This window comes from Panthera uncia, chromosome A2 (genome assembly GCF_023721935.1).
Source record: "Panthera uncia isolate 11264 chromosome A2, Puncia_PCG_1.0, whole genome shotgun sequence".
NCBI lineage: Eukaryota > Metazoa > Chordata > Mammalia > Carnivora > Felidae > Panthera > Panthera uncia.
In genome coordinates, this window is record NC_064816.1 from 8,614,355 (window position 1) to 8,632,889 (window position 18,535).

An 18,535-nucleotide genomic window follows, 5' to 3' on the forward strand; every position below is an offset into this window, starting at 1 on the left:
AAAAAAAAAAAAAAGAAAACAGGGGCAGAGAGAGATGGATGGTGGCTTAGGGTATCTGGCTGGCCCCACGTCGGGGACGGTGTTTTCTGGGCAGGCCTTGAAGGGCGTGGGAAGGGGTGTTGTAGACAGGACGTTCTGCAGGGAGCGCGTGTGCAACTCCTGCTCAGGCTGTGTTCCGGAAAGCCCAGGTGGTCGGCAGTGGGACGTACTTGGCGGGAAGGGAGTGTAGGGGCATGAATGGTGGAGACCCCCCATTTGGGCTCCACCACACGGGCCTTGAATGCCCAACTGGGGAGCTTGTATTTTGTGTTACACGCGGTCAGAGCTGTGGAAAGCAAGGGGAGAAGCCCGAGAACCTTTGGATTTGGAGAAGAGGGTTGGGATGAGCCTGCTGGAAAGAATCTATAGGATCCCCAGAATCAGACAGACACGGTTGTGAGTTTCAGGCCTCACCAGTTACAGCCAGGTGACTTTGGAGAAACAGCTTAGCTGCACAGAGCCTCAGTTTCCCCGGTTGTGAAAGGGGGGAGAGTGGAGCTCCCCTTGCATCAGGGATTCCCACCCGTGACACTATTAACGATTGGATTGTTGTGCCTTTATCCTGGGGGCCATCTCGTGGGCTGCAGGGTGTGGAGGAGCAGCCCCGGCCCCCAGATGCCAGCAGCACCCCCCTCCCCAAGCTTTGCTACCCAGAATGTCTCCAGACCTTGCCAGGGTCCCCTGCCGGGGCAGAATCCACCGCACCGTCCCTGCCCCAAGCAAACAGTGCTGCCTTACTGGGTCTGAGGACTGGACGGAACGTGAGTCAAGTGCCTGGTACAGAGCTAGGCCGAGACCCGGGCTAACGAGTACACCGTTGGCATAGGGGAGACCCCTTGGGAGTCTCATTGTCCTAGTCCGGGTGAAACCAGGGAGGATAGAAGTTGGGCTGGCTGGAGACATCAAGGGAGTGGACTCCACAGGGCCCGCCCACCAGCAGAAGAAGGAGCGCAGGAAGCTCCCAAGGTCTCACACCTGGGTGGCTGGGTGGCAGAACATCGCCCCTCGGGAGAGGGGCCCGTTCAGGACCCAGAGGTCTGGCCCGGCCCAGGCAGTAGGTGGTGGTTGAGAGCGCCGCCCGGAGCTCCGGGGAGGCCTCTCCAGGGAAGCTGTGCTCCGCCCCTCCCTGTGGTGCCTTCGCCCCCTGAATCCCCGAGGCTGACGCACCCAAGGCCAGCACCCAAGGCCACGTCCGGGTCTGGGGAGGAAACTTGAATCTGAGGCGCCAGAGAGGGAAGAAAGACAAGGAGCGGACCTGGTGACCGGGCAGCCCAGGCTTCCGAGGGCACTGGACACGGAAGTCCTCTCAAAGAGCCTCGTGGGAACCGGAGCAGCGATGGATTTTCCTCTCGGGCCGTTCTGTAGAGAAGAGGCCGGCACCCCGGGATCCTCAGGCTGCCGGAGCCACGGGCGAGCCCCCCAGCGCCCAGCATCTCCCCAGGCCGCGATGTGGGATGGACGCTGGAGGGCCTGTAGTTCTTGGCTGGGTCAGCCGGCCCCACCCCGGGGGCCCACAGAGGGAGGCATGCGTGTGTTTTCCGGGGACAGTGTGTGTGGGGTGGGGGCGAGCTGGCGCATCTTACCTGCTGAGGGAGAAGGTCTTCAAGAGCGTGAGCGTTCTAGGCGCAGCTGCTTATATGGCTAGGAGACATGTTTTAGTACCTAAAACATGTTCCCTGAGAAATAACAGACCACTCGTCGGACGCCCCCTTTCGTCCCTCCCTCAACTTCAAAAGAGGACCACAAAAAAAAAAAAAAAAAAAAAAGAGAGAAACACCTGAGAGACCAAATAGAAGCCTCACACCCTCACCCACCCTGTGCCCCGGAGGAGAGGACCCCATCCTGCATCTTCTACCGGGAGCGCCCGCTCTCAGGAGCGAGCTGGCGTGGCCGCGCAGGGGAGCGTGTGTCTGTGTGTGATGTGCCTTCATGCGTCACTCTATTTATGTTGTTCGCAGCCCAACGGTAGCGGCCAGGGCAAAGTCCCGGGGTCATTTTTGCTACCGCCGCCGCCTCCAGTGGCCAGACCTGTGCCCCTTCCTATGCCTGATTCCAAATCCACCAGCACTGCCCCAGACGGCGCCGCCTTGACTCCTCCATCACCTTGTAAGTGGACGATGAAACCGAAACCACAACGCCCAGCATCCCTGGCCCATCCAAACAGTCTCCACTGCAAAAAGAAAAACCCCTGCCCCGCCCACCGCCAAAGCACCCCAACCCAGAGCGCCATGGAGCCTCCCACCCGGACAAGAGCAGAGCTGAGCCCCCCCAGTCATGGCCTCCTGGGCCTCAGTTGCACCAGCCAGCACCCCACAAGCCCCCCCCTGCCCACCCGCGGCTCCCAGCCGGGGCGCCCCCCCCCTGCCCCCGGCCCAGGCCCCTCCCGGGGGCGGGAGGGGGAGCACAGTGGGGCACGCAGGCCAGGGGTGCTGGCCAGGGTGGGAGGGGGGTGGGAGGCGCAGCCATCCCATCTTCATGCCTGATTGCTGTTTTTTTTTCATTTTTTGTTTTTTTTTTTTTTTTTTTTTTTTTTTTGTTTTTTTTTTTTCGTTTGGCCCCCCCACACAAAAAAAAAAAAAAAAAAAAAAAAAAATTGTGACCACAAGGCGACGCCACCACCATCCCCTTTTGGCCTTGCTCCCTCACCTCCATTCGGGGCCCGTGGGCCTCTGACGGTGCAGCAGGCCAGCCCCTGACCTCCTCCCCTTCAATCTCACGTTTGGTTTCTCGTTGTTCCTCTTTTTGTTCCTTCCCCCCCTTCCCACCCCTGTCCCTTCCCCAGGTTGAATGTTCCAAGGACAAGGGCGGGCTCTGGGCCTTGGCTTCCTTCATCTCTCTCTCTCTGTCTCTCTCTTTTAACCAACGACAAATTTTGTCAAAGGGAAAAGAAAATCTGAGTTGAGAGGCCCAAGGTAGACCCGACGCGTGAAGGACAGGAGAGGTGGAGGGTGGGCAGCGTGCCGTCTTCGGGCAGCGGGGTGGGCAGCACTTTGGGCGCCCTGGGGGCTGGCAGGACTTCCTGGTCAGCAGTGGGAGGGGCGGCCCATCTCACTTTTCTCCGTCTCGCGCTCTCTGTTGCCTTCTTTCTCATGGTTTGAGTTCTTTTCCCCTTTCCGTCCTCTTCATGCCATCTTCCCATCTACATCCGCCATAAGACACGAAGTCATGGTCATGGTCATTGGAGGTGGGCAGGGTGGGGGGAGGAGGCGCCCGGCTGCAGGGGGGCGGGGGGCGGGGGGCGGGGGGCCCCCTGGGAAGAAACCGGGTGAGCACGCAGTCCCGGGGGTGTGTCTGGGGGGGGGGGGGTGGGGGGGGGGGGGGGGGATCCCCGGCAGCCTGTGACACTCCTTGTCCCTTCTGGGGACATCTTCTCTACCGGGGGTGCAGGACCCATTCCCTCCCATGGGGCTCCAGCCAGAAAACCTGAGAAGAGCTCGGGGCCGTTTGGCTGCCCATTTGCCCCCTCAGGCTCCAGAACAACCACCCCTGGGCACCGAAGCCCGCGTTCTGCCAGGCCCTCCAGCGTCCTCCTCCTCTGGTGCCTTGGCCCACCTCAGGCCCTGGGAACCACAGGACCTGGCTCATCCATCAGAGGACGAGAGCGCCTGCTGGGCCTGAGCCTTGCCACCTTTGGGCCCGAGCTGGCAGCCGGCTCCTCTCTCTGACCCTGTCCCACCCCGCGCAGCCCTCTGTTGGGCCCCTTCAAATTCCCTGAGCCATCGGCCCCATCCTTGGGACTGCCCAGTGGGGTTGAGCGGTGCAGCACCCACCTAGCTGACCTGGTTGGAGAGGTGGCCTGGCTGAGCCGCCCTTCCCTGAGCAGGGTGGGGCCGGCCCGCCAGAGCTCCCACCCTCCCGCCCTCCCAGGCTCCCTCTTTCCGGACCCGGGAGGGTCAGTGGGAAAGCAAGGGTGCCTTGCTTCAGTGAAGGCTGTCCTCAGTCCTGCTCAGTGCCTGGCTAGGGAACAGAACAGGGTCTGTGGGACCTCGGCTGAAGCCTCCAGGGCCCCTCCCTCGCCCTAGGCCAGGAAAGAGGACGCCTGGCTGAGGCGGGGTGCTAGGGGTGGGGGACGGAGTGTGCTCCTGGTCAGTGAGAGGATGATGGGACCCCTCCGGCCTGTCCTTCCCACTGCCAGCCTAAGCCCTGGCAGCATGGTCTAATGCAGTCTCTCCCTCTCTCAGCAGCCCCGAAGGGCAGTGCCCGGGCAGGCCCCAAGGCCTCACGGGGTCTCTCCCTCTCTTCCCTGCTCCCCACAGCATTCGCAACGACAGGCGCCTCCTCTGCCAACCGGTTTGTCAGCATCGGACCCCGGGACGGCAACTTTCTGAACATCCCACAGCAGTCTCAGGTAGGAGGCCCCACCCACGCTGTGGATGCGGGCAAGGGGCAGGGGAGGGGGGACCGCCGCACAGGCAGCGGCGGGGGCATCTGGGGAAGAGGCCGGTTCCTTGAGGCCAATCCGGGAGAAAGGGCCAGGGCAGGGCTGGAGGGCCCGGGCTTCTGCGCGCCCAGCTGAGCCTGCCTCCCCAGGCAGCCCCCAGGTCCTCTGGCTAATCAGCTAATTGGATAATTAGCTCTGACAGCCCCGGCCCTGGGGAAGGCGGCCAAAGACCTGAGGCTAGAGGCGCTCTGGGCCAGGCCTGGTGGGAGCCCGAGGCCCCGTCAGGAAGAGGACAGCGTCTGCCTGTTGCTCTCCTCCCGCTCCAGCTGGAAGCCCTGGCCCCCAGCCCTCCTTTCTTCCTTGGCTTTGGGTGGGCTGGGCGAGGGGTGGAGGAGGGACAGAGCCGTCCCGGTGGGCTGCGTGCCCAGAGACTCTGGCACCCAGGGTAGGGCAGGGCCTGTTGCCACCCTGGAGGCCCCTCCCTCAAGTCCCCATGAATCCCGTTAGAGGGGAGGCTGGGCTGCCGGAGCCTCCAGTCCAGCTCTCCGTCTGTCCCCAGTCCTCACAAGGAAACCTCCAGCCCTCCTGCTGGAATCTCCTGGATCCGGCTTTGTACAGGCATCTGTGCACACACACGCATGTGGGCCCCCTCCTCCCTGTGCCTGTCCCCAAGAGGCTGGGAATAGCCCACGGAGCCCAGGGCCCCGGGGTGCAGGGAGGACCCACCTCAGGAGCCGGGCAGAGGCAGCTTTTACAGCGCGGGGGCTTCTCGGAAAAGAACATGCAAATATCTTTCTCTTTTTCACGGTTTACAAAAACATCACCCTGTGAGCCCAAGGCCTTGGAGGCTTTCTCAGCCCCAGGAAATCCACCTCAGCCCAGGCTCCTTTACTGCTCTGAGGCCTGAGTCCAGAGAAAGTTGGTGGATGGAAGTTTTGTGTGTGTGGTTTGAGGTTTTGTTTTTTTTTTTTTTTCCCTTTTCCTTTCCCTCCCTCAAAAAAAAAAAAAAAAAAAAAAAGCCAAAAAACTTTGTCAAACTTCAAACTTCAGAGCTCCCTAGTGGCAAGGAGGGGAGGGGAGGGGAACTTCAACCCCCTCCAGCTTCCCACCCCCTTTCCCCAGAGTCACGTCTGACCCGTCTGGTTTCCAGGAGCAACCAGACATGATGTAACACCCAGATGAACTTGAACTTGGGGGTGTTGAGAAGAAAAACAATGGCTCCGAGCAGGGGCTGGAGCCAGCCCCCTCCGCTGCTCTGTGCCAGGGAGGCAGAGAGAGCCCTGCTGGCAGAGGGCGGGAGGGGGTGCCAGAGGAAGGGACAGCAGGCGGGCCTCCCCTCCTGGCTGTGGGCCGGCACCAGGCAGCAGGGCTGCGTCGCCCTCCCTCCCTCCCTCCCTCCCCCCCAGCCGCCTATAGCTCTGTGTTACTCACTCTTGGGGACCACGGCCCCGGCCTCCCCCACTCACCCTGTTTCCGCCTCCGTGTGCTTTCCCTTCTTCACTTTCTCTGCGCACTTTGCTTAGACTTTGGGGCCAAGTCAGAGTTTGAGGCAAGTTTGGGAAACGGTCTTCCTCCCTCTTGTTTTGCAAGGGGCCTGGGCCCCGGGCCCCAGCAGGCACGTGTGTCTGGGGGTGCCGGTGGGGGAGACTGGAGCCGGACAGGGCCCAGCCGCTGAGAGAGCCCTTGGGCCTGGGGGCAGGCAGGCGACTGCAGCGGGCGCAGGGGGTACGGTGGGGGGCGGTTTCCACAGTAACCAGTGACTTTAGCTGATCTCTGGAGCACCAGATGGAGAGAGAACAATAGAATGAGGGAAGAAAAGAGAATTTTAGCAATTTTGTCATTCCCTGGGCAGCGCTTTTTACTTAGTTTTAATCAATTTTGGACCTGGCTCAGGAAGCAGAGAGGGTGAGCAGAAAAAACCACTTTGTGCTTGGCAGCCGATGCACCCCCCCCCCCCCCTTTCCTGGGATCCGTGAGGAGGCACTGGGGAGCTTTCCTGGAAACACCTTTGTCCCTAACTCCAGGCCTTGAACTGGAGTCGTCTTCCTCTGAGGGAGGGGGGCTCCCCCCACCCCCCACCCCCCGCCCCATCCGAGCACTGGTGGTTGTCCCCCTGCTGTGTAGCTCAGGGGACCCCAAGGGGACCAGCCTGGGGTCTGGGCCTGGTCCGACAAAGACGGGGGCCAAGCAGGCCCTCCGTGTCCCGGTTATCCCCCGCCCCCTCCGTCACAGGGAGGGTGAGGACCCGGCTCGCACAGCCGTGGCGTGAGGGTTCCGGTGTGGTCTCCCCTTGGGAAGGGGGCTCCAAAGAACACCGAGGCCTGAGACCGCAGTGACAGGGGCTCACTGCAGACAGCTCCCCTACCTTCTCAGGCCGGGACTGGAAGCCCAGGGGCCAGCTGCCGACTCAGGCCCCGCCAACAGCTCAGGGGGTGCCTTGTGCCTGGGTTTCCCCCACGCAGGGCCACGTGTCCCACGAGCCTCCCTTTCGCCTTCAGTCAGCGGATGGGGCTGGACTTCGGGCAGGTCCCCTGGGAGCCCCGCCGCAGGACGGCCGGTCTCCTCCGTGCGTGCCGTCCAGCACAGCGCAGGCAGTGAGCATCTCTGCCCGTGCGGTAAATGCCAGCAGCACCCCAGTCATTGGGGCACCCCCAGAGCCCCATGCTTCCAAATGCCTTCCCTCTGCACCATCTACCCGGGCAGCCGCTGGCCACGTGTGGCGGTTGAAGTTTAAATGAAATAACTAACTAGAGAAAACTTTCAGTCCCTCAGCCACACGAGCCCCATGTCAGTTGCTTAGAAGCCACCGCGTGGCTACTGGCTACCAGATTGGACAGAGCAAACAGGGGATGTTTCCGTCGTCACAGAAGGTTCTCGGTGATCTTCCAGGCCCCTTCTAACACTAAAACTCCATGTGTTTATCTCACAGTAGATGACAACCTGCGGTCCCCAACCAGAGCCTGCGGGGCAGGCCCGGCCTGCAGGCATGATCTGTGTGTCTGAAACAAGTGTTGTTAAACATTGACAACTTTCGCATGAAAATCCGTCTGGCCTTTTGGCTTCTTTTGAAGAGTTGGCCGATCGGGCCCCCCCCCCCCCCCCCCCCCCCCCCCCCCAGGCCCTCACTCCAATGTGGCAGCCTTGGCCCTGGGCTCCCTGGGATCATGCCACATGAAGCAGTTAGGAGCATCGACTCTGAACCGTTCCCCGCATTTGAGTCCTGGCTAGGCCACGCGGGTGGGCGGTGTAGCCTCAGGCAGATCAGCCACCCTCTCTTGGAGCAAGGGGAGAATGGGTCACTACCCAGTGCAGGCTCTGTTAGCCCCGCTTGGCCCCTGCCGATCTGAGTCTGCGGCCCGGAGCCCCAGAGGGGCCCTGAAATACATTTTCAGGGACCCCTTTTTGGCCCCAAGGGTATTACCCAGGTACTGTAGGCCAGAGAGAACACGTCCCCCTTCCAGCCCTCCCCCACTGCCCCTTGGCCACAAGGTGGGGCCAGAGCCTTTGGTGGAGGGCATTGCCGGGCGGCCCGGCCTCCGGGTCAGGTGTGTTTTGTGAGCAGGAGCCACCAAGGCTCGTTTGTGGGAAGGTGGCTCCCCCTGCTGGCACCCTTAGGGAAGCCACTCCTGCCCCAGGGAGACTGCGGTCCTTCCCCAGCACCAGGTGCCCTGAGGATAGAGGATCAGGCACAGTGGGCTCCAGAGCCCCTCCCCCAGGCCTGGTCCCGCTAGGGACTAAAGCCATGTGGCATCCCCCGCCCCCTCCCCAGCCTTTCAGCCTGTGGGACCTTGGCTGGGGAGTACAGACGGGAATTTCTGCTTTTAATCCAAAGAGACAGAAAGAAAACTCAGCAAGAAGCTGTGCCACCCCCCACCCCACTCCCAAAACCCCTCTGGGGACAAAAGCTCCAGCCTGGCATCCTCCCCACCCTCCAGGACCCACACAAAAACCTAAACAATTGGAAACATGGCCAGATCCCAGGTCTGTGCCTGTGCCAGCTTCAGCCACGGGGGTCCCACCCGCTGGGCACAGTGCCCACGGGAAGGCCAGCTGGACTCTGGCACCGGGGGCAGGGTCTCTTGGGGGCGGCAGGATTCCCATCGGAGGTCTCGACAGAATGGGGAGGTACCTCTTCGTGGGGTGCCGGTGTCCTTGGCTCTGCTGGGACCGGGCCCTCCAGGGACCTTGGACACTGGCCGCCAGTCAGCTGGCCAGGTGGGGGCAAGAAGAGCGGTGCCCCCCCCCCCCCTCTTTTCAATGTCGCCTCTTTTTTTTTTTTTTTTGTCCCGTTTCAGTCCTGGTTCCTCTGATAAGATCGACAGAAGAAATGACAAAATGTAAAGAAGAGGTTCCTCAAACGGGGGGAGAAGAAATTTTGAGACGTGGAAAAATCCCCCAGCCCAGCCCCACCGAAAAAGCAAAAATTAGACGTCGTCAGCCACTCAGCCCTTCTCTCCTCCAGCCCGGGGACCCCTGCAGGCCCCCAGAAGCAGCCCAGTTCTCGGAGAGCCCTCAGAAGAGGTCTCGGTGGAGCTGTGCACCAGCAGCCAAGCAGAAAGAAACATGCAAAACGGACTCTGTTAAGTAGAGGACAGAAAGAAAGAAAGGATGCGGCAGAACTGCCTTTCTCCCCTCCCTACCCCGCCCCAACCTTCCGGGGAAGGAACAAAATCAACCCAACAAAGCAACCAGCACGGTTCGAAAGGGCCTCTCCTCCACCGTCACCCTTCCTAGGGGAACCCCACCCCCAACTCAGTCCGGGAGCTTCACTAGGGAGCTCAGAGGACAAGCTTGTACAAATGACGGGGTGCAGATCCAGAGGGTTCTCCCTCCAGACTCTGCCTCCTCCCTGCCTGTCTCCCTCTCTCCCAACCCCCTCCCCACCCCCACTGCCTTGGCCTCTGGCTTCTCCCCGCCCCCCCCCCCCCCCCCCCACCCCCAGCTGCTTTGGACTAGGTGAGGCACGGTGGCTTCCAGGTTTCCCTGCCCTACCTTTGGGCTAGAAGGCCCCCCCCTCCCGCCGGGGCGGCCAGGAAGCGTCCTCTGGAGCTAGCTTCTTGCTCCTGGAATGGAGGGCGTTGCTGCCACTCCACCCTGAGCTTCGGGGGTAGTTTCAGGGCCCCAGACTTCTCTGTACAGTCCACAGGAAAAAGTTGGAATGCTACAACAGCCTGTCCCAGCCTGGGACAGGCCCCCTCTTCCCTCCTCTCTGCAGGCCAGGAAAATCTCTCTCTTGCCACGCCACAAGTGAGGGGAGGCGGGCCCTAGGTCGCCCCCACACCCCAGCCCCGCATGCAGGTGCCCTCGCTCCGCCCCACCGGTCCCTGCCCCTGCCCCTCACACAGACAGCCCTGCTGTGGCCGGGGCCGGAGAGTGGAGCAGAAAGGGGACCCCGGAGCCGAGCGAGGAGGACGAGGCAGCCGCCACTGCCATTGGCTAAGCCGCCACCTGCGCTAGGTAGGCGTCCTGCTCGCCGACTTTCAGTTCCTTTGGAGGGTGTTGGGTGTTGTCCTTTTTCAAAAGTGTTTTGGAGCTTTCTCTGTCCGCCCCCCCCCCCCCAGCCCCACTTTCTCCACCACATGGGCCTCCTGGCCACTTCTCTCTGGATTTCAGCTGTAATGTCTTTACTCTTTATTTAGGGGTGGGGCATTCATCGTTTGGGTTTTTTGCTGTTGCAATTGGGAACTCCTCCATTTGAGCAACTTGGGAACAATTTGGTAACACACGACAGGAAGTAGCTCTCCTCTCCCCCTCCCTGCAGCCCCTTCCTCCTCCCAAGGGATGGATGGGGGCCTGTCCAGAGGGTCTTCAGAAGCCCCCTGGGAGGGAGGGAAGCAAGAGCATGCCCAGCCCCCCCCCTCCAGGGTGTGACTTGGCCCCTCTGGCTTGTCTTTCTGTGCCTTACTCCCTCCTCCCTGCATCTCCCTTCCTAGGCCCCCTTCTCGAGTCCTCGTGCCTCTCTCTCTTTCTTAACTGTATGAAAACACAAAGCACAGGTCAGGATCCTCTGAAAGTCAGTCAACCCAACATTGCACCGCAGGGGCGGGTTGTGGGCTTTATTTATTGTGAATCTAGTTTGCGAGGCTGTGGCCCCAGCAGGGAGGGAGGGAAGGAGGGGAGGGAGCTGGCTGGGGAGGCAAGGAGGGCCCTTACCTGGGGCAGAAGGGGCCAGCGCGCCGTGCGGTGCGGTCCTCGACTGGAAGCCACAAGGCGGCTGGCCCCAGGAGTGGCTTTTGTTGGAAGTTGAGCGAAGGCCCTCCCCCCATCCGCGTGCAGCCCTCGGGGAAGACCGGGACTGAGAAGCAGGGGACAGGGGATCCCACGGGAGCCTGGGGTGGGGGGCGTGGGGAGTAGGGCGGGGGGTGGGGGGGCCGGGTGGGCCGGGCGTGACGCGCGGTCAAAGTGCAATGATTTTTCAGTTTGGTTGGCTAAACAGGGTCAGAGCTGAGAGGGGAGCGGAAGGGACCCCCTGCCCGGCCGCACGCGCCCCTTCCCTCGAAGACAATCGGGGCCGCGGGCGCGGTGGGCCCGCGGGAGCCGGGGTCGGCGGGGCGCCCGCCCGGGCGAGGTCGGAAGCTGCAGGCCAGCTGGGCCGGGGCGGGAGCGCGCCCGGCGGGGCTGCCCGGGCGGGCAGGGGTGGGGTGGGGGTGGGGGGCCGCTCCTTTCCCAAGTGTCGTTGTGAGGGGCAGGCGAGGGGCTACGAGGGCGACAGGAGATGTGGGGACGTGTTAGAAGAGAAAAAAACCCACAAAAAATATATATGGGGGAAATGAACTTTTTTTTTTTTTTCATTGAACCAAGTGCAATGCATCAGAGAGTTTTCCTATCTTTGTATGTTAAGAGATTGTTAAGAAAAATTCTATTTTTGTTGTAATGTCCTCGCGGCTCTGGGGACGCTAAAAGAACTGGGCCCGCCCCGCCCTGCGCGGGGATAACGAAAGCTGAGTGTTTTTTCCTTTTTTTTTTTTTTTTTTTTTTTTAATTTTTTTTTTTTTTTTTTAAGTCGTTTTCCTGCGTTGACGAGGATGATCTGGGGTTTTTATTTGTTTCGTCGTTCGTTCTCGGTTTCGGTGGGAGGGCTGAAGGAAACGTTCACATTTTAGAGTTTAAAAAAAAAAACACCTCGACACTAAAAAAAAAAAAAAAAAAAAAAACAAGATCAAAAAGGAAAAGGACGAGAGAAAATTATTTTTAAGATAATTCAACATAAAAACCCTGGTGCTTCTTACATTATAAAGTACGTTTTAAAAAAAAAAACCCACAAACTATTATACATAAGTTTATGAATCAATTAAATATCCTGCACTTGTTAGGAACACGCATATCCCTTCTTTGTTGAGTTTAACGGAACGGGACAGCGGCATACGCCCGGCGGCTGGGCTGCTCTGGTCGCGGGTCTCCCCGGGCGCCCCCTCCCCAGGGCCCAGCGCCCCCCTCCTCGCCCCATCCCCGTCCGGGCACGGGGGCGCGGCGGGGGGGTCCCCAGCCCCTCCCCCGCAGAGGTCAATGCCAACGAACAAACGTCCCCTCCCTCCCTCTCCCTCTCCCTCTCCCTCTCCGCCCCGAGCGCCCTTCTTTGAGCCAGACGCCAACTTGACCCTCACCAGCATTATCAGGAGCGCGCTCAGCAAGTTGGTAGTTACCCTCCCTTTTCCCCGGCGCCCCCAACTCAACATCATTCCTCCCACCCCTACCCCTAGCCCCGTCACCCACCGGGGAGCACGAGGAAGGCTCGAAGCTCCAGGACAGGACCAGCCAAGCTGACAGGTCGATTCGCCCAGGCCCGCGCCCGCACGCACGCACGCACACGGCCCCGCACACAGCCCCACCCCACCCTGCAACCAGCCCCGTCGACTGCCTTACACACCCGCCCCCGCGCTGGCCGGCCGACCTAGTGCCTTGTTCTCACCCCCGTGCTGGCGGAGCGGACGCCGCGCTCTGGGTCCCAGAGGGGCCGGGTGGCTCAGACGACCCACCATTTCCTCACCCCGACCGTGCTGAACGGACCCCCCCACCCCACATGAGAGAAAATAAAGGAGCAATAAAGTCACGAGAAATTTCGTCCCCCAATCGAGAGCCCGAGGGGCACCCCAGCCCCGCCTCTGCTCCCCCCCACCCCCCCACCCTCGGGGCGCCCCCCTCCCCCCCAAGCCAGCCTGGGCCAGCCCCGCTTCGGCCCCTCCCGGGAGATCCGTGCGCCCGACCAGCACCAGCATCGCGGACCGCAAAGGCCGCCCGTCCCGTCAAACAAGTTTCTTCTTAGGCTAAGAAACGCAGTATATACGAGTATCTCTATATATAGTACTAATGGATTTGGTGTGCTTCCCCCTTAGCGTCCCCCGTCCCTCCGCTCCTCTTCCTTCAGCCTGGTCTCCCCCTCTCTCTGCCCTCCACCCCCGTCTCTGCACTGAGATACATAAGAAACAAGGGTAGTTTACTGTCTGTTTTGTTTTCTGGGTTTTCAGTGTCCTAGCGGAATGCAAGTAGGCAGCCAGCCCGTCTGTTCCCTCTCTGCCCCGCCCCGCCCCGCCCCGCCCCGCCCCCGTCACTGCGCTTCTGTTACACCATCTTTGCCTGACTCTCTCCGGCTTCTCCATTGAATGGCTAATGTGTATGTGAAATAAAGAAATAAAGAAAAACAAAAGTAAGAGCGCCCGAGCCTTTGCTAACGCCGTCGTGTGGGACCGGTTCGGGATCGGTGGGGGGTGGGTCCCGGCGTCCATTCTGCGCCTCCCTCCGCGCACCTGGCGCGCCGCAGACGCGGTCCAGGAGCGCGTATCCGTGAGTCTCCAGGAGGGGGCGCCGGCGAGAAGGGCAAAGCCCAGCCCCCTACCCCGTCCCTCCCCACCTCTCTCGGTGACCCCAGCCCCGGAAAAAAAGGCACCACTTTAGTCCGATGACCTGTCTGCCATGTTGGTTCCGGGACCTCGTCCCCCGGAGGAAGACGCGGGAAAGGTCATTTCCAGCGGGCGGTGGGTGGTAAAAAGGCCTACAGGGTCCCCCGCGGGCGACAGTCGCCCCTCCAGATCCCCGGGCCCTATTCCCCCGTTGGGAACGTCCTCACTGGTCCCTCTTCCGGGGAGTTCGCTCCCGAGCAGGCGCAGAGCATCGGCCGCCCCTTTCTCGACCGCCCCGGGCTGAGTTCCCGGTGCCCCTCGGCTCCGAGGCCACGCCCGCGGAGGTCACCGCACCTCAGGGCTCACGGCCGCTCGTTCCGTCTTGATGGGCCGGGCCGCCCCGTCGGGGCTGCCGTCGGGGCCGGCCGGGGGCGCGGGCTGCGAGCGCATCACTGATTCGGCCCTGCGACACGGCCCGCGGCGGGCGCTGTCGTTCGGGCCTCGGTGCGCTGGCCGTCTGCGGGGCCCGGGCGGGGCGGGGCCTGCGGCCAGAGCGGCCGCCTGGTCGCGCAGCAGCCGCACCAGGAAGCCGATGTATTTCATGGCCAGGCGGAGCACCTCGTTCTTGCTCAGCTTCCGGTCGGGCGGGTGCGTTGGCAGCAGCTTCCTGAGCTCTGCGAAGGCGCCGTTCACGTTCTGCTGCCGCCAGCGCTCCCGGCTGTTGGTGAACACACGCCGGGCCACCTTCTGGGGCTGGTGCCCTGGGGAACACGAGGGGCAGGTTTGGCGCGGAGGCCCAGGGGGCGCCCCCTGGGGCCCTCACTTCAGCGCCCAGAATCTCCGAGGGGACTTCCACACAGGCGGCGGGCTGGGGCTTTTTCCACGCAAGGGCTCCACAAGTAGGATCCATGGGTCGCTCCCCTGCTGGGTAGCCGCCCCTCTCCCACCCTACTCACCCCAGCGGCCTAGACAAGGACCGTCACCGGCCCAGGTTGCAGGCAGCCGAAGCCTTCCAAACCCGACTGTCCACACTTCTATGTCAGTGGCCGAGACTCCCTAGGGAAATGTTTCCTGTGGCTGTCAGTCTGGAGAGCTGTCCTTGCGGTCCCCATTCTGAGTGTGGCCCTGCACATGGCTGGATGTGCACACGGGTCTGAGAGGTTCTCTGGGTGTGAACGTGGGCCTGCGCGACTCGGGTGGCTGGCTGAACTCCTGGGATATCTAAATGGCTGTGGTTGCCTATGATCGTTGCCGGGTGCTTGTGGTCGTGTGGCTGTGGTTCTGTGGCTGACTCTTGTGGGGCCATGGTCCTGAGTGGCTGTGGTTGTGTGGCTGTCTCTGCTGTGGTGGTCGTCCTGTGGCTGTTCCCTGCGTGGCCGTGCATTCGCCTGGAGCTGTCATTTCGCGGCCCCCATGCCACGCGGTACGTTTTGCCATGACTCTCCGTGGCTTGTTGGGTGGCTGTGGTCGTGTGGGACTGGCCCCGGGCCTGTGGTTTTTGCACAGGAGTGTAACCTGAGCACTGAGCCCCCGTGTGGGCTATCCTGTGTGTGCCTGGGCGCGCCTGCAACAGCTCTCCCCGTGGAAGACGCGAGCCCCCGCAGGGATGGCGACACACACACGAACCCGCACTCACCCTCGGCCAGCTCCAGCTCGCAGTGGCTAGGTCTCCGCTTCAGCCGGCTGCTGGGGAAGATGCCAAAAGGTCCTGCCGGCCCAATGTAGAGGCTGTAAGGGGTCGTGGGTCACTAACGCCTTGTGGGCAAGGACCCTGGCCCCGAATTCCCCCCAGGTCCCAGCCCCCCCCCCCCCGCCACTGACCTGTTGAGAAAGGGGTGAGGGTGGTAATGCAGGGCCAGGGGGGGCGGGACAGTTCCCAGGGTAGAGAGTTGCAGCAGCGGGGGCCGCAGGGTGCTCAGCTCCGTGGTGGCCATGGTTGCCCCGGGAGGCCTGGTGTGGCCCAGGCTGATCACTGGCACGCCAGGGGGCAGCCTGGGGGGGTGAGGAGCCTCGGTGGCCAACCTCCTTCACCTTTGGGGGCCCAGGTGAGGCAGGCTTGGGGGGGCGGAGCGGGCGCTGGGCTGGGGGCACACACCACTTCCGCCTTCTCAGTCATGGTGGGGCCCACCTCTGTCTGGGCCTGGGGAGGGCACATGGACCCCGAAGGGGTGCTCACCTGCGGGAGACAAGGAAGCCAGTGGGGAGGGAAGAATCAGATGCCACGCACATCCCTCAGCCCAGCAGAGCCCTCAAATGAGAGGGAAAAGGTGGGGGTGGGGGTGGGGGCGGGGGTTCGGTGGGCAAAAGCAGGCGGGCTCCGAAACCACCAGGACACGGGAGGGGACCTGACGCGAGGGCAGGAGGTACCCAGTGACCCCCTGGGCAGCGCTGAGCTGGGCAGTGCTCTCTCTGAGCTGTTTGTGACCCACGAGGGCCTCAGCTGCCCAGCTCCTGAGCAAATTTCCCTTATTCCAGAATCCCTCCTCACCTGGAGGCGGGAGCGAGGGGCGAGGCCAGGAACCCATGACGGATCCTGCGGCCCCCAGGATGACCCCGTAACCTTCAGCTCTGATCCCAAGACCCCTCACCGGTAGCGTGTGACCTTAGAATCCCTCTGTAATTGACTCTGGCCCTTCACCGATTCCCCCCACCCCTCCCCCAGCTGACCATGTGGCCCTCAGCTATGACCCCGAGAGGCTCTTCCCAACGCCTCCCTGTCACACCCTGAAAGTCCTCTCTAATCGCTCCGTTGACGCCCGCCCCCACTGAAAATGTCCCCCTTACTAACCCTGTAACCCCACTGCTGACATGATGATAAAAAATGCTGACCCAGGATCCCAAACACGGACTCCACTGCCCAGTAGACAGGGTCATGTCCCAATCCTTCTCTGGCCCTATCAGCAGCCTCCCCCACCCTCCCCACCCCATCAGCATCCACTCCTCTGCAACCTGCGTAGCCGTCCCTGTTCACTCTTGGCCCCACGGCTTGGAGTGTCCCAGCAACTTCTGGGACTCCTGGCCCCTCTGTCCTGTCTTCCCTACCTAGGCCCTGGGCTCTCACTTAGTGAGCATCCCCCCCCCCCCCCCCCCCCCGTTGAATGAATGAATGAAGGATGGATGGAATGAATGAATACAGGCGGTCCCAGGATACCCCACCTTCAGGCGGACTCCCCTCTTACCCCGGCGCTGGTCCTGCTGCCTGGTGAGAGCCCCGGCTCTGTCCCGCAGGGCCAGGATGCGGGTTCGGCTGCAGGCCAGGCTCCGTGGCCCTGATCCGGTCCGGCCTCTGCGCTCTGGGCCGCTGGGAGCTTGCCGCCCCCTCCCGGCAGCGACGTCGGGCCGCGCCTCTTCCCGGGCTCGCTAGGGCCCCGGCGACGGCGGCGTGGATCCCTCGAGGGAAAGTGAGCTGCTCCTGGCCGGCCCGCCCTCTCCCCGCCCCCGGCGGCCCAGTTTCCTCCCTCTCACCCCCGGGCCGCGCCGGAGGATGCCGGGCCGGCACAGATAAGGCCCTGGCCGACTGGCCGCGCCTGATAAGGAGCCGGGCTGACCCCGGAGGAAACCGGCGGGCGGGGAGCTCCGAGCCGGGGCCTCACGGCCCCGCCCCCGGCCGGCGACGGACAGGGCCGTCACCCCTCAGGGCCTCACCTTACGTCCTCCCAGGCACTGGAGTGGCCCAGGGTCTCTGAGGACCCCGACCCAGCGCGCCGCTGGGAGTGAGGTACCCGGATGCACGCAGAGGGGGAAACTGAGGCAGGGAAGCAGCAGCCTCCAGTATCGCGCTTGGGTTTCACCTCCGGCTTTGAACACCCCCTGCTCAAGTGTCCGCGCTGATGGGGGTGGAGGAGAGCCCTTTCCGGCAGTCTGCGGCCTCGTGACCCAGGGCCCCCTCCTGCTCCTCCTCTCCTCACCCTGCTTTGTTCCTCTTTTTACAGACCGCCTGCCGGGCTTCGTGCCACCCCCACCCCGGACTGGGGCACTGGAGGGAAGGCAGTTCTGACAGTCTGCCCTCGAGTGTCCTGCCTGGCCTAAGTGTCCTGGGCCCCCAGGCCTGCTCTCCACACCACCTTTTCAGGCCCAGGAGGGTGAGAGGAAGCACCATGGCTGGGAGGGACTTCCTAGGGAGCCGGGGCTGGCAGAACGTTACAATAGGTGCCCCCAGCCCGCCCTGTGGCCACGTGGATCCTCTAGGCCACCGGGTCACACAGCCCCAACTTGATGGTCTCTGGCCCTCCTCCCACATCACAGGCCGCTTTGAGGACGGTGATAAAGAGGCGTTGGGCAAGCATCTTGCAGTGGTGGGGGTGCTCAGCACCCGGCTGGAGCCTGCTAGAAAGGCGAAAGGCAGGGCCCCGGGAATAGCTAGGGAGCAGGGACAATACTTTTCTCCAGGGCCCCCTCACCTGCGTCCATCACACTTTGCCTCCAGTGTATCTGGGGGCCTGCAGGAGCCGCCCAGCACGGATACTACCACCACCCTCCCAGGAGTCTGGTGAAGCCCCGAGCCAGCCGGCCTCCAACCATCCCACTGCCCCAGGGAAGCCCGAGGTCAGCTCTGAGCCCCCAAGTTAACGGATCACCCCAACAAACTAGGTTCCTTTTACAGGCGGGGAGGAAGCCAAGGGAAAGGTGTTTGCGGGGGGGCCCCACGGCTACCACGTGGGGGTGGGGATTCTGCCCTAAGCCTCTCCGTTAACGCTGCTAACCCTCCGTCCCGGAGGGGAGGGGAAGCGGCAGGCCGGCTAGTGCCTCAGTGTCCTCGCCCAAGGGGCCGCGGAGCAGGAAGCACCTGGCCTGGAGCGGATGCACAAGGCGCCTGGTTCCGGTCCGGCTTCCGCCACCGCGGCCCTGTGGGGAGCTCGGCCAGAGAAACCGGGCGGCGACGCGAGGCAGGGTAGGGGCTGGGTGACTGGAGGGCCCGCCTGTGTCTGGGTGCGCGCCAACCAGGGGGGCGGAGGCCCCACGAACACGAGCGCACGGCTGCCGCCCCGTGGCCGGCTCGGGAACTGCAGGCGCCAGCAAAGGGGCGGGGGGCTGAGCGCCTCTTGCTGCGAGACAGACCATCCCGCTGGCCGACGGTCAGCTCCCACACCCCCATACAGACAGAACACTCCAGATGGCAATACTGACAGCACTTCGGTCGGGCAGGGACAAACAAACCTCCAGATGCGTAGCGCTTCCCCAGGGAGTGAAACAAAAAAAGATGCACAGAGGAACGCAGGCTCCAGACACGCAGCTGGAGAGACAGACAGAGCCCCTAAGGCAGATGGACAGACAGACC

At 62.6% G+C, this 18,535-nt stretch overlaps 2 protein-coding genes and 2 long non-coding RNA genes across 8 annotated transcripts in view; 2 read left to right on the forward strand and 2 right to left on the reverse strand.

Annotated features, from left to right (window-relative positions):
* Positions 1 to 9,346, forward strand: part of NFIX (nuclear factor I X) — a 76,769-nt gene extending 67,423 nt beyond the window's left edge. For 3 of the 5 annotated variants that reach the window (XM_049639957.1, XM_049639953.1, XM_049639954.1), the window contains 3 exons: positions 1,998 to 2,145; positions 4,296 to 4,387; positions 8,716 to 9,346. In XM_049639957.1, the coding sequence (XP_049495914.1) occupies positions 1,998 to 2,145; positions 4,296 to 4,387; positions 8,716 to 8,730 (255 nt within the window). In that variant the 3' untranslated portion in view covers positions 8,731 to 9,346. The remainder of the gene's footprint in view (positions 1 to 1,997; positions 2,146 to 4,295; positions 4,388 to 8,715) is intronic. The other 2 variants (XM_049639955.1, XM_049639956.1) reach the window with 1 other exon arrangement.
* Positions 9,347 to 11,368: 2,022 nt separating this feature from the next.
* LOC125929064 (uncharacterized) lies at positions 11,369 to 12,536 on the reverse strand. Its single transcript, XR_007459796.1, has 2 exons — positions 12,330 to 12,536; positions 11,369 to 11,549 (listed from the first exon to the last, which is right to left on the reverse strand). It is a non-coding gene; the product is annotated as an uncharacterized LOC125929064 (long non-coding RNA).
* An 8-nt stretch (positions 12,537 to 12,544) lies between these two features.
* On the reverse strand, positions 12,545 to 17,174 carry LYL1 (LYL1 basic helix-loop-helix family member). Its single transcript, XM_049639958.1, is given in 6 exon segments — positions 12,545 to 14,018; positions 14,894 to 14,985; positions 15,079 to 15,258; positions 15,260 to 15,321; positions 15,323 to 15,433; positions 16,437 to 17,174. Coding segments are annotated over 5 exon segments (840 nt in total). The 5' UTR covers positions 15,413 to 15,433; positions 16,437 to 17,174; the 3' UTR covers positions 12,545 to 13,602.
* Positions 16,885 to 18,483, forward strand: LOC125929062 (uncharacterized). The gene is made up of 3 exons (XR_007459793.1): positions 16,885 to 16,975; positions 17,190 to 17,339; positions 17,684 to 18,483. It is a non-coding gene; the product is annotated as an uncharacterized LOC125929062 (long non-coding RNA).
* The last annotated feature ends 52 nt before the right edge of the window (positions 18,484 to 18,535 follow it).